We start from the raw sequence: 26257 nt of genomic DNA on the forward strand, positions 1-26257 counted from the left end.
ATCATCCACCTAACATCCTTCTCTTCGGAACCCAAGAGCATCATCTACGGCGTCCCTCAAGGTTTATCCCTCAGCCCTACCCTGTTCAAAACTTACATGACACCCCTGGCTGACATCGTCAGACCCCATGGCCTCAACATCATATCCTACGAAGGCAACACCCAGCACATTCTCTCTCTCTCTTAGAAGACCCCTCCACCACTAGAATCCAACTTCCACAACTGCATGATGAGTGTCGCCGACTGGATGAAGACCAACTGCCTGAAGCTCAACAGAAAAAAGATGGAAGTGCAGGTGTTTCGGAACAACACCTATCTGGCGAACAATACCTGGTGGCTTTCTGAACTCGGACCCATGCCCACATCGACAAACCATGCCCGCAAACTTGGCATCTTCCTGGACAGCAAATTCACCATGAAACGCCAGATCAATGCTCCAAACTCTCCACATGCTCTGAAAGATCTTCAGATGGCTCCCCGTTAACTCCAGGAAAATCATCACTATAGCCCTAGTCATCAGTTGGCTAGACTACGGCAACACTCTCTACGCAGGAATCACGACCCAACTCCTGAAGAGACTCCAGACGACACAGAACTCATCTGTCAAACTCATCCTTGACCTCCCTAAATGGACCCACATCACCCCCCACGCCCCTCCTCAGGAACCTCAACTGGTTCCCCATTGGGAAAAGATGCCAAATACAAGATGCTGACACATGCATACAAGGCACTCCACGACCAAGCACCAGCATACATCAACCACCGCCTGAAATTCCACCAACCCACCAGATACCTGCGCTCCGCATCCCTTGCCCTCGCAACACTCCCTGCATCTGCTGCAGCTACAGTGGAGGACACTCCTTCTCCTATCTCACTGTCAAGTCCTGGAATGACCTTCGCCTTCACCTTCAAACATCACCCTCCATCCCTAAATTCAGAAAGGGACTCAAGACCTGGCTCCTTGACTGATCCCAACAAGAATCTAGCACCACGATACCCTAGCAGGTGACTGCCACGCTCTACAAATCTGAGTTGATTGTCATACACGTGTGGTCTAGAGGAGGAGGTGTGGTTTAGCAAAGGAAGTTTGTTCTAACAGATGATGTGTGGTCTAGTGCAGAAAATGGTGTCTAATGGAGATGTATGGTCTTGGGAGGAGAAGGTGTCTAGAGGATCAGGTGTGGCTTATTGGAGGTGGTCTGTCCAGGTAAGGAAGTTTGATTTAACAAATTTGGTGTGGTGTGGTCTAGCATGGATAATTGGTCCAGTAAACGAGGGTCAATCTAATACAGGAGTTGTGGCCTAGTGGAGAAGGTGTGGCCATGAGTAGGAGGTGTGATCTAGTACAGCAGGTGTTATATAACGTGGAAGGTGTGTTTTAGGGGAGTTGTGGTTTAGTAGTGGAGAAGTCTAGTGCAGAAGTGTGATTTAATGGAGGAGGTTTGGTCTAGTAGAGGAGGCATGATCTCATGGACAAGTGTTGTCTAGTGAAGGATGGGTTGCCTAGCACAGAGGGATGGTCTAGTACAAGATAAGTTGTTTAGTAGAGGAGTTGAGGTCTAGTGCAGCATATATGGTCTGGTAGAGGAGATGTATTCTTGTGCTGGACGTATGGTCTAGTGGATGAGGTTTTGTCTGGTGCAGGAGGAGTGATCTAGTGGAGGTGTGTTGATGTGTTATGCGGGGCAGGAGGAGTAGTCTAGTGCAGTAGATGTTGTCTGGTAGAGGAGGAGTTATCTAACGCAGGAGGTGTGTGTTTGTGGTGAACGTGTGGCCTAGTGGAGGCATGGTCTAGTAGAGGAGGTGTGATCTAGAGGAGGAGCGTTGTTTAGTTGAGGAGGTTTGGTCTAAAGCAGGAAGAGTCTACTGGAGGTGTGGTCTAGTCGAGGAGTTATGTACTGCTGGATGTGTGCATTAGTGGTGCAGGTGTTGATAGTGGAGGAATGGTCTAGTACAGGAGGTGTGATCTAGTGGATGAGGTGTTGTCTAATGCAGGAGCGGTGATTTAGTTGAGGTGTGGTCTAGTCAAGGAGATATGTAGTGTAGGAGGCATAGTTTACTGCAGGAGATGTTGTCTAGTAGAGGAGGAGTTATCCATTGCAGGAGGTGTGGGTCAGTGGTGCAGGTGTTGTCTAGTGGAGGTACAGTCTTGTAGAAGAGGTGTGATCTAGTGGAGGAGTGTTGATTAGTGGAGGAGGTGTGGTCTAATGCGGGTGGTGTGAGCAAATGGAGGTATGGTCTAGTCAAGGGGTTAAATTTTGCAAGTCTAGAATAGATGCCCAGTATAGGAGGAGTTGTGTAGTGCAGGAGGTGTGTTAATGGTGCAGGTGTTGCTACTGGAGACATGGTCTACAAGAAGAGATGTGATCTAGTGGAGGAGTGTTATTTAGTGGAGGTGATGTGGTTTAATGTTGGAGGTGTGATTTAGTTGTAGTGTGATCTAGTCAAGGAGTTATGGTGTGCAGGAGGCATAGTTTAGTGCAAGAGATGTTGTCTAGTAGAAGAGGACTTGTCTTTTGGAGAAGGCGTGGTCTAGTGTAGGAAGTGTGATCTAGTGGATGAGGTGTTGTCTAACACGAGAGGAGTGATCTAGTGGAGGTGTGGTCTAGACTAGGAGTTATCTAGTGCAGGAAGTGTATGTTAATGGTGCAGGTGTTGCTAGTGGAGGCATAGTCTAGTAGAGGAAGAGTGATCTGGTGGCAGAATGTTGTTTAGTGGAGGAGGTGTACTCTAATGCGGGAAGTGTGACCTAGTGGAGGTATGGTCTAGTCAAGGAATTATGTAGTGCATAAGGTGCAGCCTAGTGCAGAAGTTGCAGAGTTGAGGAGGAGTTATGTTCTGCAGGAGGTGTGCGTCAGTGGTGCAGGTGTTGCTAGTGGAGGCATGGTCTAGTAGAGGAGGTGTGATCTAGTGGAGGAGTGTTGTCTAGGGGAGGAGGTGTGGTCTAAAGCAGGAGGTGTGATTCAGTGGAGGCATTGTGTAGTAAAGGAGGAATTCACCAGTGCAGGAGGTGTGGTTCAGTGTGTTAGGTGTTGTCTAGTGAAGAAGGTGTAATCCAGTGCAAGAGGCGTGATCTAGTAGAGTATGAGTTGTCTAGTTGAGGAGGCATGATGAAGTGGAGCAGATGTGTTATTTAATAGATAATGTGTTTGGTCTAGAAAATAAGGTGAAGTTCAGTGAAAAAAGGGTGATCTTCGGAGGGAGAAGTGACCTAGTGGAAGGAAGTGCGGTTTAGTGAATAAGAGGAATAGTCTATAAAATAAGATGAGGCCAAGTGGAAGCAAATGAGTTCTGCTGGAGGGCAATCAGTCTAATGGAGAAGGGGTGTGCTTTGTAAAGAAGATAAGATCTGGTGGGAGAAGGAGTAATCAAGTGGACAGGGTGGTAGTCTAGTGCAAGGGGGGGTGACTGAGAGTAGAGGGAGTGTTCCAGGAAAGAAAGTGTGGCCAGAAGGAAGTGAGTTCATTTTTAGGAGCTCTAACATAATGGAAGGCTAGTGTAGAGTAAGCATATTCTGAATTATTTAAAAATGAACATTTAATTATGACTCTACAGCAAATGAATTCCATTGAAAGTGACATATGTTTCAGCAGCAAAACCTACCTCTGAATTCAAAAGACAGTGAAAGAGGAAGATGAAGAATCCCTGGAGAATGAGAGTAAAAAGAACCAGCATTATTAACTGAGCTGAAGAGGATGTGAATAGGTTTACACTGACGTACCAAATGATACAAGGACATGCACGCACTTGTTTACACTGCCATACCAAATGATACAAGGACATGTACACACTCGTTTACCCTGCCATAGCAAATGACAAAGGACATGTACACACTCGTTTACACTGCCATAGCAAATGATAAAGGACATGCACACACTTGTTTACACTACCATACCAAATGATAAAGGACATGTACACACTCGTTTACACTGCCATACCAAATGATACAAGGACATGCACGCACTTGTTTACACTGCCATAGCAAATGATAAAGGACATGCACACACTTGTTTACACTACCATACCAAATGATAAAGGACATGTACACACTCGTTTACACTGCCATACCAAATGATACAAGGACATGCACGCACTTGTTTACACTGCCATACCAAATGATACAAGGACATGCACGCACTTGTTTACACTGCCATACCAAATGATAAATGGACATGCATGCACTCGTTTACACTGCTGTACCAAATGATACAAGGACATGCACGCACTCATTTACACTGCCATACCAAATGATAAATAGACATGCATGCACTTGTTTACACTGCCGTACCAAATGATACAAGGACATGCAGGCACTCATTTACAATGTCATACCAAATGATACAAGGACATGCACGCACTCGTTTACACTGCCATACCAAATGATACAAGGACATGCACGCACTTGTTTACACTGCCATACCAGATGATACAAGGACATGCACACATGTATTTACACTGCCATACCAGATGATACAAGGACATGCACACACTTGTTTACACTGCCATACCAGATGATACAAGGACATGCACACACTTGTTTACACTGCCATACCAAATGATACAAGGACATGCATGCAATAGTTTACACTGCTATACCAAATAATTGAAGGACATACACGCACTCGTTTACCCTGCCATACCAAATGATACAAGGATATGCAAGCACCCGTTTACACAGCCTTAGCAAATGATACAAGGACATACAGAATTCGGTGGGCCCTAGTGTAATGTCGGAGTCGGCTAGGTTGAAAGACTGGGCTTTTGGGTTAAAATTTACATTTTAAAAGTTTTTTTTAAATTGTATTTTACGTTTTTTTAAGTAACATTTTACATGTAATCAATGCCATGTCAAAATAATATCACTGAACAATGTCAGCAAGAAAGGGTTCACTCAAGGGTGAAGGAAATCTCAAATTATAAATGTGTTGATAATTAAAATAAGCAAAATGGAGAGCAGCACAATGCATTCATTCATTCAATAATCAATGCCACAAAGTGCCTTAACTAGAGTTTGGCATATGTGGGCGATCTACCCATAAAAGGGGTTGGTGTTCTGTCTGGCCTGTGTAGAGTATGAAGGACCCTCCATGCCCTCTACATAGAGCAGATGGGATACCTGGCAACATTTGGCAGATGTCCGCAAACGCCAAACTCCAAATAAAGCCTTGTGACGCTTTAAAGATGGATTAGAATGGAAAGAGTTCCCTTGCTCCAGATGGCACAATTGTCACCTCAGACTTTATAAAACCTATGAAGTAAGATCCTGGCTTTAGATATCCTTCTCTGTCATAGAAATCGACCAATACTTATTTTCATTCCCCCGAATTTATAGCAGAAACTTTATTTAACCGTACAACCTCCAAGAGTATAGCACGCTGATGATGTCTGTACCAGTTGTTAAAGAACGCGGAGCCGAATTACAGGCGTAACCCAATATTCTGGCTGGTGAGGGCAACCAGGCTTTAATATTTCCCCATGCTCTAAACTGGGCAAGGTCTTAAAGTTAATTTGCTGAAAAAGATTCTGTGCTCCATTGTATGAGATTTGCAACACTGTAAGTTGGAGAGCTCCACTGAGGACAAAGGAGGGGCTTGGGGTCATTAACAGCTGGTATTGGCCCAGTGCTCCAGCACTCCAATGCTTGTCTTTCTGTTTCTCGCATTTTCATTTAGAACTTTTTACTCTCAGAGGGTGGACTGCCCTCTTAACACCACAGTCCTCCAGTGTTGGCCTTTAGGGACGTCCTCTTCCTCGCTGCAGCCTCTCACATGGTTTGAAGTTATTGAACACATGATTTTGCAGAGGGCTATAATGCTAAAGTCTTGGACGAGTATCTTTCTTTCATAGAAATGTAGGCTATCTTTTCCTTAATTAATACAATTTGAGTTTAAAAAATGGAAACGTGGTACTGCTAGTCCACCACAATGTAAGATAAGATTAAGAAATGACCCCCTTGTCTAACTTTGTCACAGCTCGAAGTATTTCTTGAAATCACAGACTCCAAATGACTGAAAAAATGCCTTGATGCTATCAGGAGGAGGCAGACAACACTGTCATTTTGATGAGATTAAATTGTCCTAAAAGTAGAGAGCGAAGTTGTGCCATCTTTAAATAGCCTATCTTCATGACTTTTCAGGAAAACGTTTTTAAAATTCCGGCCCCTGTGTGAGCACACTTCATATGACAAAACGTTGAATCAAATCCATGTATCTGAGTCCCATCCACCACTGGTTTGGGAAGATTTACTCTGAAGCCGGAATATTCACTGTATTCACATGCAGTGCCTTTACAAATTTGTGTCTGAAGGATCACGCCCACTCATTGTTTGCAGACTTCTGGAAATCAGAATTCCCAAACTTTGTCAGTAATAACCCTGGATACGTTTTGAGAATTCCTTGCTGCGTGTATGAGAAGGGCTTCCCAGCAGTATGCAAAGCAGTTGGTTTCAGCACCATGTACAGTGTATTGGCATACAGTAATAACAGCATGTCATATCACAGTTCAGGGTAAGTAGCACAGAAAGAAACGTCCAAATCCAGGGTATATATTTCTTGATGCGGTGTTCACTTTATTTTTCACAAACCGATTTTCTCTTCAAAATTGCATAGCTCATAGCCAACGCGTTTCGTCTCCGAAGAGACTTCTTCAGGGCTTCAACGTATGGCATAAAATGTATTCCTTAAATGATCACAAAGTTTCAATTCCAGTAAGCATAGGATACTTATGGTAGTCAAAAGCTCAAAAACGGCATGATAACCGCCCGCTTCTGTAGTTAGCGTCTAGCTTCCCAGCAGTACTTTGATATAGTTTACAAAGGCGTGAGGGGCAATGCTGTTGTATCTGTACAATTATGCTTTTTTTTATTTTCGTTGTTTTTGTCCATGGGGACACTTTTCACTATACACTTATTAATTTTAGAAGTGGCCTCATCCACACCCTGTAAGGAAATGTGCCAGTGGCATCGAAAAAAGTAAATCTCCGAATGTCATCAAAGTGGGACGTGTGGTTAAAAAAAGGTTTGCTAATGGTCATCCTTTAAATTTTGTGGGTGGATCATGTCTTTCCAGGGCTTCCCAGGCATGCAACGCAGAGATAATCTCGCTTCTATTGTAGGTTTTACCTACGCCTAATATTACACTACTATGTGGTAACTATGTTTGTGTGTGATATTTCGATACCATGTACTGAGCCAAAAGGCAGTGGAGTGTTGTACATGGTCAAAGTCAAGCTTAAGTCAACGAGTGATGGGAGAGGAAGCCGAGTGGTGAAAAGTGAGTGTATTGTGATATAGCGCTTTTTAAGGAGGTGAATCTTCACCTCTTTCCCTAAATGGGAGCAACATTGAGGCCGACCGGATGGATACAGGGATGTGGTTCCAGATCCCGGGTGCAGGGATGGAAAAGGCCTGCTGACTTGTCTTGTTTTTTGTTTTTTACACTTCCTAGTCTGCTGTCAGATTGCGTCCTGGCTGCAGGTGTGGAGAGAACCACCAGGGACGGTGAGTTTGTCTGCATAACAAGCAGGGGAGCTGCTCTTGATGGCTTTGTAAATGATGCAGCTGGTTTTGAAGATGTTGTGGTCCAACAGGGGAGCCAATGGAGTTCCATCAGGATGGGGATGATGTGATCATATTTCTTCAGTTCCTGGATGAGACGTGCTGCAGTGTGTAGGGTACCCATATATGGTGCTAGTATGGAGTCTCAGAGGCAATTCCACCATCCAGACCCGAGAGTACAGGGGCTTGGACAGCAGTTCTGAAGCCGCTTTCTGGAAGAAACAGTTTGACTTTCTTTAGAAGACAGAGCAGGTGCCAGGTCATCTTTGTTTCTGGGCCATGTCTTCCTTGAGAGGTCGGAGTCCGGGGGATTCCAATTTATTTGGCATTCTGTAAGAGTTGGGGTTTGAAGCCATCAAGATTCATGTTTGCCCTGTATCTTGTCGGTTGTTCTTGGCCCATACGAGGAATGCTGTCTTTGATGGGTTTTCCTCTCGGCGATGGACGTCCAAGTCTGATGATGCGCGAGTGTTTGAGGCGTTGGATGTCTCAAGCAGAGGAGACTTTTCAACAAGTGTTGTTTATCCTTGGAATGTTGTGATTCTTTATGTTGTTATCTGTGAGTAGAACACCAAGCAGCTCCATGTAAAGGTTGGAATGGGTAAAGCCATTATCGAGAGCTTGTGCACCTTTTACGAATTTCTTTCAAACTATTTCCACGAGTGAGTTGTATTTATGTAAGATAACAGACTCGTGTATTGGGGCCTTTCACTTTTTAATTCAACTCCACAGAGAAAAGATGCACAATCACTAAACATGCAGACAACAGGTCTTCGTGCACTTACCGGCATTGAATTATGATGGAAATATGTAAATCTCGCATCGCACGCTCTTTGCATCGAGTTTGCCTTAGGTATGTTCTATTAGCGTGAAAATGATCTTGCTGCTGGAGGGAAATATTTTGCAAACTGTAGCAATGGCAAAGTCAACAATGTTGTACATTTCCTGGGCAAACAACCAACCTTTTCCCGCAAACTGCCCATTGAGCGCCCTACCATTTTTATAAACCCGAGCGAGCTGTACACCATTATGGGACCGCCAGCTTATTAAGCTGCTCTTTGCAGCTCGTGAATTTTTGAACCACTTTGCACCCGCTCTTATACCACCATTTGAGCATTTCCTTGATTATTGCGCTCCCGCATTTGACCCTAGATACCGGGCCTCTTTGAACCGGTTTACCTGCGCCATAGCTGCTGGCTTCACGCTCCTTTAGTCTCCCTCACCTACATTTTTTGAGCCATCCCGGTTTTATTTCATCACTCTTTTTTGTACCACAATTTAATGCATGTTTAACTGCCGCTACATTAACTTTGTTAGATTGAAATGTATTGTACATTTTTTGTTTCTTTAATTCTTCATGATATTGATATGGCTATATATCCTCTTTGTTTTAGAGCTCCTTGAGAAAGGACAAACATTGTCCGAAATGCATCGGAGCTATGTACAGTTTCAGATGATATGAACTGATGGTCTGCAAATCCATTTGAATATAATATGGTTTATTGCACGTGACAAATTTGGATTAAACGTTTACCTGCAACGTTCAACTTTGATAATTTATTGACTACAATTGTTTGGAAACTCACTGTGTTGTCTCACCACACACAGTTCCATATAAGTGTGCCCAACACAGGGATGTGCCTACACTCCTGTAGCGCACTCAACCTTCAACCACTTTGACGCATCTTGAACAGTTACGTCGCCTGTAGGAGCACCTTCACCTAGATACCTTGTTTAACCTTTTCACAAAAAAACTTTGAATAACCAGCTGTGCGCCACGTCCATTACCTTCGGCAAACAACCAACCTCACACACCTCTGTGCGTGAGAGGGTTCGCACGGGAGGGATGGTGCACTAACACATGCGGAAACCCAGCCCGCCCTTGTAGTTCCGCTTGTAGACGTGCACCGTGCCAATGAATATTCTGGGTCATTTTCACCAACTTTTAACTTAATGCAGCGCAGCGACCGAAGATGCCGCGTTAAACCAATGGAAAGGATAAAAACAGCGCCAAGTCTACAAAGATATGACACTTTTCCTTTCTCTCCTCCCAGTCCTGGCACACTGTTGGCTGCCATGCGACAATGCAGACACCTTTGCACCATAGTGCACGGTTGTGTCTGTTCTGTCAAGCATAGTTTTTTTTACTGGAAAGGGACAAAACTATGAGGTAATACTTTTCCGACTTTGTATGGGTGCTCAAACCATAAGCAACATGGCGCATGTCAGTAGATCAAGAATTGCGTCAAAAGCCGTGGGTGGTTGCATGGCAACGGCCGCGTGCCAGCCTTGGAACACCCCCTGGATGCAGAGTGGCACCTAACTTTGTGTTTCTTTAGCTTCCATAAAACACAAATCAGGATTTGTGTAGGAAAGTAAATCACAACATTTTGTGCTGGGTTTGTGTCACTTCTGTGATGCAACCACTGTGAAAAGAGTTGACTAATCTCCCTCTCAGTGCCTTGCGCTATGATCGCTTCCATGAATGTGTTCAGCATGACAGTGGCACTGACCTCCTGAGTGGGCAGTTTGTGCCCCAAGCATTAAGTCAATCATTGTGCAGTGCCTGAGAAAAATATTGAGTCTGAATGTGCCAAGCGTAGCACTGTCCTTAAACCCCTGGGTGGGCAGGAAAGGTGGATGAACCATTGAGGGTCCAGTACATGTCACTGAGATGGATGCCCAGGGTGCAGGAATATCATCACGCCCCTCTGTGTGCAGGGCATGGCCCCTTCATGCACACATTGCCGTGCAGTGATACACTATCATAGAGGCACAGTTTGCTGCACTATCGTGTACGTCGTCGTGTATAATAAACATAACTTTCGCTCAGCCACTTTGTGAAAAGTAATGAGGGCCTCATTTATGAAAAGTGACACATCGCTGCGTGAAAACAGCAATGCTCCACTTCTCAGCGCGCCCTCCTTGCAACACCAATGATGCGTCATATTTACTGTATGACGCATCATGTCGCAAGCAAGGACAGCGCAAAAAGTGGCACTTTGCTGGAGTTGTGTCGGAAGCCTGATGCAACTCCAGCAATGTTCCTTTCACATGGGCAAGCCCCATGTGAAAGGGCCTGCGTCACCGTTATGCCTGCCATGAGGCAGGCGTAAGGTTTTAACGCATTGGCGTCCTAGAAGTGCCGCAGCAAAATCTCATAGATTTTACTGCACCACTCCTACAACCCTTGCGGGGTTACACCCACCCTGCATACATTATACCTGGCGCAGGTATAATGTGGCGCAGGGGTTTACGAAGTGACGCATCTACCTAGATGCGTCATGGTACATTGGACATGGACATGCTACCCTCTCTCTATATTAGCGTAAGCGCTGGGATGCCCCTTTGCTGGGGCAGCCGAGCGCTATAGAAATGTATATAACATAACATAACATAACATAACAATTTGTACGCTACTGTTGCGTCACAAAAAGTGACGCACCGGTGGCGCAAAAGTGACAAAGGGGCTCATAAATAAGCCCCTGAGTTTTTATACTGCTCCTGGGATGGACTGCATGGGCCTATGACAGGGCCACTAGTGAGCAGTGCATGGCATGGCACACTATGACTGGGCCACTAGTGGACAGAGCATGGCACACTATGACAGGGACACCAGTGAACAGTGCATGGCGCACTATGACTGGGCCACTAGTGTACACAGTATGGCACTATGACTGGACCACTAGTGAACAGTGAGTGACACCATGTCTGGGCCATTAGTGAACAGTGCATAGGCACTATGACTGGGCCACTAGTGAACAGTGCATGGCACACTATGACCAGAACACTAGTGAACAGTGCATGGCACACTATGACCGGGCCACTAGTGAACAGTGCATGGCATATGACATGGCGACAAGTGAACAGTGCATAGCACTATGACTGGCCACTAGTAAACAGTGCATGGCACACTATGACTGAGCCACTAGTGAACAGTGCATGGCGCACTATGATGGTGCCATTAGTGAACACCACATGGCACACTAAGACTGGGCCACTAGTGAACAGTGCATAGCACTATGACTGGGCCAATAGTGACTGGTGCATGACACCATGTCTGGGCCACTAGTGAACAGTGCATGGCCCTATGACTGGGCCAATAGTGACCAGTGCATGACACCATGTCTGGGCCACTAGCGAACAGTGCATGGCACTATGACTGGGCCACTAGCGAACAGTGCATGGCACTATGACTGGGCCACTAGTGAACAGTGCATGGCACACTATGACTGGGCCACTAGAGAACAGTGCATGGCACACTATGACGGGGCCACTAGTGAACAGTGCATGGCACTACAACTCGGCCACTAGTGAACAGTGCATGGCACTGCAACTCGGCCACTAGTGAACAGTGCATGGCACTACAACTCGGCCACTAGTGAATAGTGCATGCCACACTATGACGGGCCACTAGTGAACAGTGCATGGCACTTTGACTAGGCCACTAGTGATCAGTGCATGGCATATTCTTCATACCCTCTGGGCATCAGGGCACATTATCTGTGGACACTCTGGACCTGGACTCACCTGCAAAGAGTTAAAGATGGCGAACATGTACTGGAAAACGATGGCCCGGTCATTGACCGCCAGTACCCCGAAGATCCAGGAACTGCCCAGGATCGGAAGCAGAACCGCCACAGCCTTGGCAGTCAGCCTGGTGGGAGAACCAAAGCAGAGGGGGTGTGAGGAACAAAAACAGGAGGAAGAAGATGTAAGCATTACAGAGATGTGACTATGAAAAGATAGTATGAAAAGATGTGCATTAAAAAAAGTATAAAAGCATTTAACAGGCTCAACATTGAAACCAAATATTCGTAACAAACAGAGCATATGTTTAAAACTAAAATGTTAACTTTAAAAAGAAGGTGGGTTTAAGAAAGAAAATGTGATCTTTAAGAGGATGATTTGATTATTAAAACTAATTTCAGTTTTAAAAAGAAAATGTAAGTATCAAAACTATTTTGTAAAATAAACATAGGATTTACATGTTAGCAAGATCATATTGTAGTAAACATTGACGTTAAAAAAATGAGGTGTTCCAATTATCTTTAAAATTAAATACTCCAGTAATGGCTCTGGATCACGAAAAGAGAAACCTAAGGGGCATATTTACAAGGAATTGGCGGAGCATGGGGCTGAGGCAAATTTTGCAGCGCTGCACTCTGCCATTTCCAAAAAGGCTGGGATTTGCTGCATTTACAACTATACGGCGCACTCCTGTGTTTTCCCTCGTGCTGGTGCTAAAAATAGCTGCCTAGCTCCAACACAGGCTTCTTTGTGCCATAGTGCAAGGGGGCTCGCGTTGCAGGAAATTATTGTCTATGTGAAATAATGGCGATGTGTTAATTATTTGTGCGCTGCAGAATACAGCACACATAGAAGTAAAACATCGTCATTATTTAATGATTGTTTATATGCAGGAAGGGACACCTCCTTGCACATCAACACTCAGTCATGACGTTTTGATCTCACTTTAATTAAACAATTAATAAATAAAAGTATTTCTCCTCATTTCGTCATTCTAAGGCCTGCTATTGCAGTTCCTTGTAAATCTGGGGCAGCTTAAAAAAGCAATGGGTGCTGCGGTGTAACGCCCTCAGCAATGCTCATTGCACGCCCCTTTCATGCAGATACCGACGTGTAAGGGTATCATATTTACAAAGCAGCGTTATTAACAGCACTTTGTAAATATGGAACAGGGCATTGCGCCACCAGAACTCCGGTGAAAGTGATGATCAGGTGGGACAATCCCCGTATAAATATGCCCCCTAGTGTCAGCATCTCCTTAGGCAGATGTAGGCAATGTAAGCGTGGATGCTTTTTTCCGGATGAGGCTGATGTACCACAAGAGAGGAGACTCCATCTTAACCCCTTCCATGCGTCGGACGGCCGGCGGCCGGCCGACGTCATGGTGGGCGTGTGCGGAGGACGGCTGGGGGCCGTCCGAACCACGCCCACGCCATAAATCACCCGCACCGCGGGGGAATTTTCGCCGCGGTCAAGGGGTTAAAGACAGAGCGGACATGTTTATCAACTGAGAGGTTCCAAGAGAGGACCATTGGCCACCAGCTCAAACCCAACGCGTGAAATGTATTGTTTTCTAGAAAGTTATCAGTGAACTCTCTGAGAGTCACACTTGGGCCAGAACTGATGTCCCCCTTCATTGTGCCTTCTTGCTCCTTTCTGTTCTACCCAGGGTCATTCGGAAGGGGTGTGGCAGTGCGTCCACTCCGAGAGCGGAGTAGACACTGGGTAGATCCAAGCCGGGATCCATCATGAAGATTGTAGTAGGATCTTCTGTCCCAAGAGTAAGGGTCACTTCTCCATCCAAACTTAGAAATGCTCCACCTTCCTGCCTGAAGTTTAAGAGGCAATCCTCTGAGTACCTCTCTTCAGTGAAAGAGGTTACAGAAATGACACTATTGTTGATGTGTGCTCCACAAGGCTTGCTTTAGTGGGGGCCAATTCCTTCTGGTCATATGTGATCCCTAGTTCTCACAACCAAAGCTGTTTCCTGTTTTCAGCCGATTGACAGGAACAGAAAGCCCTGGACTTGTGCTCTGTGCTGATGAGGTGCCATTCCTCTGGTGAAACCCCTGAGAGCAGACGTGAACATGAATGGTGGTATGGTCACAAAGCCGAGAAGCCTTTGGTGGCATGGGTGAATGAGTACGTGAAACTACCCATCTTCAACGGTGTGAGGCAATCTGCACAAGAGCAACTGCTCACTGTTTATACTTTTTGAGAACGTTGTTGTGAAATCCACAACGGTCCTCACGCCACCCGCTGTTTAGTCCCAGAAGAAATTAAACTTCCAACTTCCAAGGGTACCTTCTTCATCAAGAGTTCGATTTGTGTTGGAGGAGGGGAGAGACAGGTGGACACTTTACTGAAAATAGTGGACAGAACCCCAATTACATATTCAGAAGGATCAAGTGGTCTGCAGTACTCTCTCCCATCTCAGGAGGTACCCTGGTATTCTCCCCCAACTCAGGATCTCTTTTTCAGGAGGTACCCTGGTACTCTCCCCCAACTCAGGATCTCTGTCTCAGGAGGTACCCCGGTACTCTCCTCAATGTCAGGCGGTACCCTGGTACTCTCCCAATCTCTGGTGGTACTCTGGTAGTCTCCCCCATCTCAGGAGGTTCCTGCTACTCTCTGCCATCTCAGGAGGTACAAAGGTACTCTCCCCCTTCTCAGGAGGTACCCAGTAATCTCTGCTGTCTCAGAAGGTACCCTGGTACTCCCCCCCTCCTCAGGAGGTACCTGGTACTCTCCACCATCTCAGAGGGTACCCCGATACTCTTTCTTCCCTTCTCAGGAGGTACCCTGGTACTCTCTGCCATCTCAGGAGGTATCCCGGTACCTTCCGCCATCTCAGGAAGTACCTCGGTTCTCCCGCTATCTCAGGAGGTACCGCTGTACTCTCGTCCATATCAGGAAGTAACCCAACAACAGTAACTGAGCAGAACTGTTTATTTGGGGGTCTGTAACTTTCCCACGATGGTATATTTAAGTGAACAGCCTCTGAAACTGGATGCTGTAGGACGCCCTGGGGTTAATGTCCAAGGTATGCTTCCTTCCAGGACAGTTTTTATGCTGCCAGCATACTTTTACAAAGTCATAACCCTAGGTTTAGATGTCAAGACTCCTAGAGCCGTGTTTAAACCCCACACATTGAGTCTTTCTAGTAGTGGCTTTTGGGGTGGTTGGTGTGTGTACACATCAGGACCCCCTCTTCAAGCAATGATCTGGGGGTACTGTAGAGGCACTATTGAATCCTGGCGGGTCCTTGACAGGAAAGTACTCTGACAATCAGGTGGTGGGTAATTCTGAGCTCACCAAAAGGCAGGTTCCTGCTGCCTGAGTTTAAAAGAGGCTTCTAATTCTTGGGACACGTCATTGCTGTGGATAATGTGCTGATCCGCACGATGAAATCGACAGGCGAGGATGCACGTGGGCGTGGTTTGATGAGAGAGGGAGATGCCCAGGGATTCTCTTACCTATAGTGAAGGCAGAGAGTGACGTTGCAGCTGCTCACAATGATGGGGTATTTGGAAGCCCTGCTGAACCTACAGAGGGCAGAGCATGTTGCCAGCTTTCCTATCAACCTCATCAGCTGGCCTACCACGAGCTCTGAGCCGCGAGATCTCCACCACAGGTTCTGCGCTGCGATTTCTCAGCCACGAGCTCTCCACTACAAGCTGTCCACCATGAGCTCCCCGCCTCGCGCTCTCGGCCATCAGCTCTCCACTGCGAGTTCTCCGCCACGGGCTCTGCACCATGAGCTCTCTGCCTGAAGCTCACCCTGAGGTGCTCTCCACTGCGAGCTCTCTGCCAAGAGCTCTCTACCGCAAGCTGTCCGCCACGAGCTCTCCGCCTCGTACTCTCCATCATCAGCTCTCTGCCGCAAGCTCCCCGCCACAAGCTCTCCGCCACAAGCTCTCTGCCATGTCAGCTTCCTCCCTATTTCAGATCTTTGTGGCGTCTCTTTTAGAGCACATGATTGCTGTACAGCACTGGGGAGTTCAAAGTTTGAAAACAGTTTCAAATATATTTTTATTCATAACATTATTTTCAAAGATCCAGCTGAGTGTAGTAAAGGGAGATACACAGTCCAGCTCTATAGTTGAGTAATCCTTTATTGTAGCTTGGTTCTAGGATAGGTGAGCTGGCAGAGTTTATGGGCAGAACAAAAAGGAATGAACTAGAATGCAAGGTAAAGAGCAGAAAAAAGGAGCAGCACTAGAATAAAAGGGCAGAAAGAAAGGGGCAGTGTGGTGTTTAGGTTTACATGATGCATACTGTTTCTATTGTATTTTTCAATGCCAGGTGGTAGGTTGAACTTACATTGTATGATGTAATGTGGAGTGAAAGGACTGGAATGTGATGATGAAGGGAGCAGAATGCTGGAGGCAGATGGTGTTGATCTGCTGGGCCTTCAGACCTGTATCTACTTTCATCGACTTCTCAACCAATAAATACATATTGACAAACCACGGGTGGAGACCTCATCTTTACACATTTGGCAACAAGCTTGGGAGCGTTCTGGGGATTTTTTTCTCAAGGAAAAGGACTGCTGTCCATCTCTGCATTTATACAAGGTAGTGTTTTCACTTTGGTTGGGGGCCCAGAGTTCGTGTAGTGGAAGGGTGCTTTTCAGATTGGAGCTGCGCTGGATTCGGCTGCATTTTGGCGTACATTCACAGACTTTTGATTTTAATGTTTAGTAAAATGTAGGTATTGGCTAACATTGACGTAAAAAGCACCAGTCATTTTTGTATTGGCTGCCAGCCTCTTGCCTTTGAGAGAGAGAGAGAAAGAAACAGACAAAGGAGGAAGGAAAGAAAGAAATAAAGAAAGAAAGAAAGAAAGATAAGGATAACCAACAGAAGAATCCTTTCCCTCCTGAGGCGGAAGCCGGGAGGTCTCTTTCTTTCACTTTACTTGGCACCTTAGAATCTGTGTTTTACTTTGTTTGTTGCTCGTGCTTGACTAAAAAGCATTTTTAAATTCTGCATTTTACTAGCGTGCTCGATAGCGCTTGAATAAAAAGCGCCCGAGATTAGAGACCCCCTCAGCGCTCCTAAGCGCTCTGTGCTCTTCCCCCCCCTCCCCTACCCCGGACCGCCCTCGGCCGAGCATCGACGCCGAGGGCTGGGATTCGATCTTGGCGGCCATATTGGTTGTGGGCCAGGCGAATCGCGCGCTCTAGCAGCGCTATAAAAAGGAATTAGGGACTGTTCTTCCAGCGATAACCAACAGAAGAATCCTTTCCCTCCTGAGGCGGAAGCCGGGAGGTCTCTTTCTTTCACTTTACTTGGCACCTTAGAATCTGTGTTTTACTTTGTTTGTTGCTCGTGCTTGACTAAAAAGCATTTTTAAATTGTAAGTAGAACCGGACTATGAAACACAATTGACCTGAGGGAAAAAGGAAAGGACTGGGGCAGTATAAATGACATACAAAGAGTGGAATTTGTGAACATGATGAACTCTTGTGAACATGCTTCTGAACATCATGTATTCTTGTGAACATCATGTACTTTCTGAACATTACGTATGCTTGTGAACATCTTGTATTCTTGTGAACATGATGTATTCTTGTGAACATTATGTACTCTTGCGAACATCATGTACTTTGTGAACATTACGTATGCTTGTGAAGATCTTGTATTCTTGTGAACATTATGTACACTTGTGAACATCATGTACTTTCTGAACATTACGTATGCTTGTGAACATCTTGTATTCTTGTGAACATGATGTATTCTTGTCAACGTATGCTTGTGAACATCTTGTATTCTTGTAAACATGATGTATTCTTGTGGACATTATGTACTCTTGTGAACATCATGTACTTTGTGAACATTATGTATGCTTGTGAACATCTTGTATTCTTGTGAACATTATGTACACTTGTGAACATCATGTACTTTCTGAACATTACGTATGCTTGTGAACATCTTGTATTCTTGTGAACATGATGTATTCTTGTGAACATTATGTACTCTTGCGAACATCATGTACTTTGTGAACATTACGTATGCTTGTGAAGATCTTGTATTCTTGTGAACATTATGTACACTTGTGAACATCATGTACTTTCTGAACATTACGTATGCTTGTGAACATCTTGTATTCTTGTGAACATGATGTATTCTTGTCAACGTATGCCTGTGAACATCTTGTATTCTTGTAAACATGATGTATTCTTGTGGACATTATGTACTCTTGTGAACATCATGTACTTTGTGAACATTATGTATGCTTGTGAACATCTTGTATTCTTGTGAACATTATGTACACTTGTGAACATCATGTACTTTCTGAACATTACGTATGCTTGTGAACATCTTGTATTCTTGTGAACATGATGTATTCTTGTGAACATTATGTACTCTTGTGAACAATATGTACTTTCTGAACATTACGTATGCTTGTGAACATCTTGTATTCTTTTGAACATGATGTATTCTTGTGAACATTATGTACACTTGTGAACATCATGTACTTTCTGAACATTACGTATGCTTGTGAACATCTTGTATTCTTGTGAACATGATGTATTCTTGTGAACATTATGTACTCTTGTGAACATCATGTACTTTGTAAACATTACGTATGCTTGTGAACATCTTGTATTCTTGTGAACATTATGTACACTTGTGAACATCATGTACTTTCTGAACATTACGTATGCTTGTGAACATCTTGTATTGTTGTGAACATGATGTATTCTTGTGAACATTATGTACTATTGTGAACAATATGTACTTTCTGAACCTTACGTATGCTTGTGAACATCTTGTATTCTTGTGAACATGATGTATTCTTGTGCACATTATGTACTCTTGTGAACATCATGTACTTTCTGAACATTACGTATGCTTGTGAACATCTTGTATTCTTTTGAACATGATGTATTCTTGTGCACATTATGTACTCTTGTGAACATCATGTACTTTCTGAACATTACGTATGCTTGTGAACATCTTGTATTCTTGTGAACATGATGTATTCTTGTGAACATTATGTACTCTTGTGAACATCATGTACTTTGTGAACATTACGTATGCTTGTGAACATCTTGTATTCTTGTGAATATGATGTATTCCTGATTTCCAGTGCCAGTTATCACTGAGATCTGGCTCCAGGGAGCAGTGGTGATTTAACAGGCAGCTTCCGGTCCATGAGCTGATGGGCACAAGGCGGTAGGATGGGTGGGGTCTGGTTTAGACCAGGGTGTAGTTCTCAGGTACTTGGGGCATGAAGAGGGTCAGTGCCTGAACTGGTTCTCTTCAGATACTTGCATCAGACTATCTTCAGCACATACCTGCAATATGAGATACAGGCAGTGAAATAAAGTGCATTTCTAAGATTCGAACCCTTTTTCGATGATTGATTAGGTGCAGACGGGAAAGTAAAACCATGATATTCAATTTCAAGGTCAGCAACACTAGACCACGCTAGATACGAAGCAAACTACTGGCTTATAACCGCTAGGAAACAGCCGCAGGGACATCACAAACTGTTATTTCAGGGTCCAAACCCCGAGTTATGTCACTGCATAAAGATCCGAGAGTAACTAAAGGCGTCTCCGAAGACTCACGGTCCCGAAGTGAGTGCTCGGGGGCTGCCTACACAGAGGAAGCACGCTTCACTTCCCCCCTTACAACCCCCCGCCCCCCACCCCGGCCCCCTTCCGGCCTGTATGTCAGACAGCTTGTACTGTTGTAGAAATCCATCATTTTCAATCCGTCGGCTGCATTTTAGGAACATTCAACAGAATGTGTTTCCCTTTTTTTAATATAAAGGAATTGGTTCTGAGGGTGCGCTAAGGACATCGCAGAAGCATCTTTGGAAACAAGTCCGCCTGCCGTTTCCATGACAACAGCAGCAGCATCACATACGGAGACCTCTTGCACTCCTCCATCAGAGACACAGCACATTTCAGACATAATGCAGTCATTTGTTGCATAGATCTGCAAAGCCCCAGATGTAATATGCACGCGTGCACATTATACATACGCACGTGCATTTCATGTATAATGAAAGGCAGGGCTGTGCGTCAGTTGAGGCACACCAGGCCTTTTAGAAGCATCTGCTGAGCAGCGCTGGGTGTTCAGGTATACCAGTGGCAAAGAGAGAAAATGCTCCCTTGTCCAATCAAATTATTCTATAAACACTGATGATATGAATTTGTATATAGTGTGGAAATTAACATTCAAAAAATTCAAAATTCCTTAGATGATTTGAACCAAACACAGTAAGCATTGGGAAAGAAAATAGGTCTCACTCATGACACCAGGGCACAGAACTATTGGCTTTCAAATGCTTTTATTATCAGAAAGTTGCCGTGCATGCAAACACAAGACTGACTTGACAGTTTTTCCTAGTGCTTAAAAAAAAGCTTCCCAAGATGGCCGCCATGACCGCGCGGGTATGTAAGTGCACACGCAGCAGAAATTTTTCAATGTGTTTCTTTAAGCAAAAGAAGTCCATGAAGACAGTAATGTACGCGCACATTTGGGGTGGTCGGACTTCGCAGAGTTTCACTGAAAACTCTATGAGATTCCACAGAGTTCCGCGAGCTGGCGGAATCGGCACGACCCGCTGCTCGCGCTGATTTGCAACGCGAACGGCATCTTGCACTGCTTCTTTGCTGCCGCTCCAGTAGATTTCCTACTCGAGCAGCAGTTTTTCCCACCATGAACGGTCCCGACCACTGGTGAAGGCCCACGTTGAGAAAATCTCACCAGGTGCAGTCCCAGTGCCTGAAAATCCCGCTAGGGGATGCCAATTCTTGCACGCTCGCCAACTTACTAACGCAGAGCCGTGCGCGAGAATGAACTCTTCCATGCGGCACTTGGCGTAATTTTGTCAGAACTCTGTGTGACAAGCATAACACGGAGTGGGAAAAACTCTGCACACTCCGCTGGTGGAGCTGAATTTATCTCCCACCCCTTGCGCACATGAGCTCATACAGGTGGCCATCTTAGAATGGTTTAAAAATTATTTAAATGTACCCCTTTGACGTCATCCTGAAATGTGGTATAGTACCATGTCGTCGTAGGAGCCCTGAGTGACTGCCATCTCCACAGGAACTTCAGACCGCACCAGTTTTACCTCCCACCCTTCCTCTCTTTCCAGTCTCACCTCTAGAATGTCTGCTGGCGTGTAAAGGATGGACTGCTCCACCGCCATGTTGAAACGTGTCTCAGTAGGTTGTTCTACTGCCTTTTAAGGAGGGAGAAAGCGTTGCAAGGCTTTTTTGCAGGAAAGGTGCAAGGTTCTATGGGCACACATGACTGGGGCAGCTAGTGCTGAGCCTCCCCATGTGCTGAAAAAGCCTTTGTACATGTTTTCAGTAATTTGGCACAATCCCGCGACACCCTAAAGTGGCCGGCACGCGTCTCCCTAAGGACGCACCGCCTTCGACTTTGAGATCATCTGAGGTCCATGTCTCGCTCCATAGCCACAAGGACCCTACATTTTAGCAGCACTGCAAGGTTTCCCAGGTCCATGTGTGATGTGCTGCTCCTGTCCAGGGTTTTTTCATTGAATTCTGGGACTTGTAGTCATGTTTATTGCGTTATAAAACAGGTCTGCAAATCCCACTACTTGGAAAAACCCAAACTAGAGCACCATGGACCTGGGAAACTTGTCAGCTATGCCCTAGCCGTGCTGGTTTTTTAGAAACGCACGCGCCGTGCAAGTGAGCGACTCCTTTACAATTTACATGAGGGGTGTGCGAAATTTGATCTTGTGCAATTATGCAAAATTTGGCAAAATTATCTGTAATTAAACAAAATGCAGAACTCTCATTTGAAGCTGCATTTTTGCACCAAATGTGTCCTTGCGTCATTCATTTTAGGACGCAAGGATGCATTTTAAATAAAAAACTATTGCAAAAAGGCCCCACAAACAACACCCACGACCGCTCTGTTTGTACTCTTCCTATACGTTTGCGGCACATTTTTATCACATGCGGTGTATTGGCTGCCAATTTTTATGGGCGTGTAATTATGCATTATGCCATAATCACGCATTTTCAGGAAATTTGCATAACAAGAGTAACAGCTCAAATTAACCACTGCAAATAACTAAGGGGCGGATTATGACTTTGTCGGTATGGGCCGCCACGCCAGCGTTCCGCTCCCACACTGCCAAAGCCCATTGCACACTGGCCGCCAGATAATGAGTTTCCTCGTGGTGTGGCGGTTGGTGCTTTGGCGGTCCCACAGTGCGCCATAAAACTGCAGCGCCAAGAGAGCGCCAAATCAGTTCCTGCATGGCATGGTCTGTGCAGTCCATGCCCTGCAAGAATAGCAGTGCATACAGACAGGGGGCAGAACGTGTACCCCCATGCAGCAGGGGCCCTCTAGGGCCCCCTTACTTTCCTGTCCACCACTCTTTTCATGGTGGGCTCACCGCCATGGAAAATGTGGAGGTCTGGAAAGTCGTAATATGCTTTGGAGTGCCGCAGAGGCACCGCCAGCATATTGCTGCCCCGGACCGCAATGCACCACTGAGGGATCGCAGATCCCTAGCGGTTGCGGCAGCCCCATGGTGGTCCTACCGCCAAAGTCGTATTACGGCAGTCGACCACCAATGTGGCTGTTGCAGCCCCGCCACCGTCGGTTTGGTCATTCTATGGACCGCCAAACTCGTAATTAGGCCTTAAGTCTCCCCCAGTCCAGCTGCCGATGAAGAACCGTCAGCGCCTGTAAGTTGACTGAGTCCCATTCCCACTGGTCTATCAGTGGGTAACTCTCCCCCGCGCTGGAGGCCTCTAGTAGACTCCGGCCTGTTGGTGAATGCTTTGGTCTCATTGTAGGCCAGTTTTCCCTGTTCCCGACTTCATCCAGTATAGCGCCTGTGCTCAGGCGGTGCCCAGAGAAGCACGTATGCATGGATGAGGTCTGGAGTGAGTCATCTGTGCCTGGCAGGATGGTCCCGGGATGGGGTTTGGATTCTGTGCCAGGTGTCAGAGGCTGGGGAGGGGCTCACACACCTGTGTGCCATCTGTGTACCCTTCCCTCATGCTGTTTTTGACTTCATGCCACATCTGTCCACATGTCATTACCGTCTGTGACTTGATGCCATGATTTTACACAAGCAGTGAAGATAGAAATAAAGTTTTGCTGGTCTAGAGTCAGAAACATTGAAATTGCGCGTCGCGGGTGGTGTGGAGACCAGATACTGCCTCTGTGCAAGGGCTTCACCCACTGGGTGTTCAAACTAAACCATTGAGACCATTGGCCAGGAAAAGAATGATGAGCTGCTGTGCACATGTGTCCTTCAGTGCCACCTAGAGTGTAGCACAGTTACTACACCCAACTTATCTGAATGGGTAACAATGGATGCGTGGAGGCCACTGCTTATGGGGAGGATTGGCAATTGCGGCTGAGATAAAGGGGCAACAACTGTGATACCAATGCACAATTGCACACTGTCTAAGAGTGACACCATCTCCAAAGGAGATGTGACCAAACAGAAAACAGAAGATGTTTGTGTACAGAGAATCCGTTTTTACAAAAAAGTCTAGAACAAAACTAAGCAATAAAGATAGTTCCTTTTTTTATTTTTTTATTTTTATTTGAGTAGATTCAAAACGGTACAGTTTAAGAAGGATATGTAGAGTACAATATAAAAAAAAAAGATAAACACAACCTAACGTTACTGAAAAAAGAAAATTCTTTGCTTCATACATTCCAAGCGGTCATGTTAAATAAACAGCACAGTAAGAAATAATTCATTTTAAGATTTCTTCTTAGAAGTATTCAGGTATACTCTAGAAAGGGGAGAGAGGGGATACACAGGTTGTGGGAGGTATCCACCTATATTACATTACTAAACAATTTCTTTTACTGAAACTATATATTTCTTTGGTTATCGAACCAGGTGGCAACAGGAGCCCATATCTGTTCCCCTAGTGTTCTTGATTTTTTCTGTCTAGTTCTATAAATTGCAGTCTCCTGCTTGTAAATACCTAATAATCTGCTCAGCCACCCCTGAAAAGTTGGAGCATCTGTGTCTTTCCACTGTGCTGCTAGGATGATTCTATATACAGCCGTTCCGACAAAGATAGACATTGCTTCTTTATTACTGTACCCTAAGGAGTCATCATAGCCTATGACAAAGAGTGTCGCTGATGTTCTTAATTCGTGTCCAAAAATTTCAGCCCAATATTTGGTCATACCTTTTTTAATCGCATCTAGTTTTGGGCACTCAGCTAGCATGTGGGTCACGTTAGCTGGACCAAAAGAACATCTTGGGCAATGATCATTGATTCTTTTGCCCCAGGTGAATAGTTTTGCGGGGGTAAAATAGAGGTCGTAGATTGTTTGATAAGTTTGGGCTTTTAAGTTTGAGGCTAAAAGGAGTTTGGATGATAACGTCAAAGACATATCTATATCGATGTTTAAGTTGTTCAGCTTAATGGCCCAATTTCTTTCCGTTTGTTCAAGGTCGTCAGGATGGTTCCTTATAAATAGTTCATAGATGTTGCCTATCCGGGTTGTCTGTTTACCTATTAGATCTAATATCGGAACTGTTTTTAAGTCTATACACGGTAGCAAGTGTCTAACCGCTATATGTATCAACAAACCATTTTGCATTTCCTAAATAGCGAATTTTAAGGAATCGCTATTTAGGAAATGCAAAACGGTATGTATGTACAAAATCGCTTTCCAATAGCGATTCCTTAGCATTCCTTAATTTGAGATTAGCAAATTGTCAATCGCAAATTACCCCTTCATTTCCATGGGCCAGGAGGCCCATAGGAATGAAAGTGCAATTTGCAATTAGCACTTTGCTGATCGCAAATTAGGGATGTTTCCAAGGGTGCAGGGGTGTCTCAAGAACACCCTGCTGCACCCCTGAAAAAGACATTTGGGGGCATATGGCGCACATACATGCCCTAAGGGCATGTATGGGCGTCATATGGCACCTTTGGTTTTTATCAAAAAAGATTTTTGATAAGAAATCGCAAATTACCACCAACTAGAAGTTGGTGGTAATTTGCTACTCCTTAATGGCATTTTTTGCATTTTATTTGTTTGATACATTGCATTTAAGGAATCGCAAAATTTGCAATTCCTTAAGTGCAATCGCAAAATAAGGATTAGCAAATTTTGCTATTCCTTATTTTGCATCAAACTAGTTTGATACATTCCATTTGTCTAATTAGCATTCGCAAAGGCCGAAATTCGCAGAATTTCGGTCTTTGCGAATGCTAAATAGCTTGATACATATAGCGGCTAGAGAGGTGTAGATTTGAATGAATTTCAAATAGTTAGTGCGGGGGATTTGATAGTCTGCACATAATTTTTCGAAGGATGGCATAAGTTCTCTACCCAGGAAATCTCCTACTGTAACTGCCCCTAGGCTCTCCCACCTCCTAGAGGTGTTATCATTGAGTTGGGTCGGGATTATTGAGCTCTGCCATAGGGGTGTATATTTAGTATATCTTGATATTTTCAGATATTTAGTGGTACATTTCCAGATTCTCGATGCATCCGTGATAATCTTAAATTTAATCTTTTTAAAGTAGGATGGTTCAACTTGTTTCAATAACAATCCTCTAGCCTTATCTCCTAAAGATAATTCATATATTGAGGGTATAGCCTGTTCTGAATTAATGCTTACTAAAGCTCTAGTGTCAAAGAGGGTAGTCATTTGTTGGAGGAGAGTCGCCCATAAGTAGAATGTTAAATTTGGTATTGCTAATCCTCCTCTTAGATATGGTAGAGTTAGCTTAGGTAGGGCTCTCCTAACTTTACCATAATTCCAAATAAAGCTTGACATAGTAGAATCAAGGTTTTTGATTATATCATTGTCGACCAAAAAAGGGATTGCCCGAAATAGATATAGTATTTTTGGAAACACTCATTTTAAGGTAATTCCCCCTGCCAATTATAGATAGATGGAGGTTATTTACTCTGTGAAGGTCTTTCTTAACTTTCTTAATAAGCGGGTCATAATTTAGTTGATTAATTTCATTTATTTTAGGCGAGATATTTACACCCAAATATACCGAATTGTTAACTCTATAATGGCTGACAAAGGATGTATTCTCGGTACAAATAACCATCGTCTTATCCTTATTCAGGGAATATCCTGAATATAGACCAAAGGACCGTGTAATTACTTCGATTTCCTCAATTGCCTCTGTGGGGTTTGGTGTTAATACCGCCAC

The 26257-nt window shown here is 44.7% G+C and overlaps 1 protein-coding gene across 1 annotated transcript in view; it reads right to left on the reverse strand.

Moving 5' to 3' along the window:
- The window catches only part of ADGRD1 (adhesion G protein-coupled receptor D1), a 1126805-nt gene that overhangs the window by 24157 nt on the left and 1076391 nt on the right, over positions 1-26257 (reverse strand). The window contains exons 22-23 of the mRNA XM_078666340.1: positions 12085-12211; positions 3603-3644 (exon numbers count right to left, since the gene is read on the reverse strand). Of these exons, the coding sequence (XP_078522466.1) occupies positions 3603-3644; positions 12085-12211 (169 nt within the window). The remainder of the gene's footprint in view (positions 1-3602; positions 3645-12084; positions 12212-26257) is intronic.

This window comes from Lissotriton helveticus, chromosome 11, assembly GCF_964261635.1.
Source record: "Lissotriton helveticus chromosome 11, aLisHel1.1, whole genome shotgun sequence".
Taxonomy (NCBI): Eukaryota; Metazoa; Chordata; class Amphibia; order Caudata; family Salamandridae; genus Lissotriton; species Lissotriton helveticus.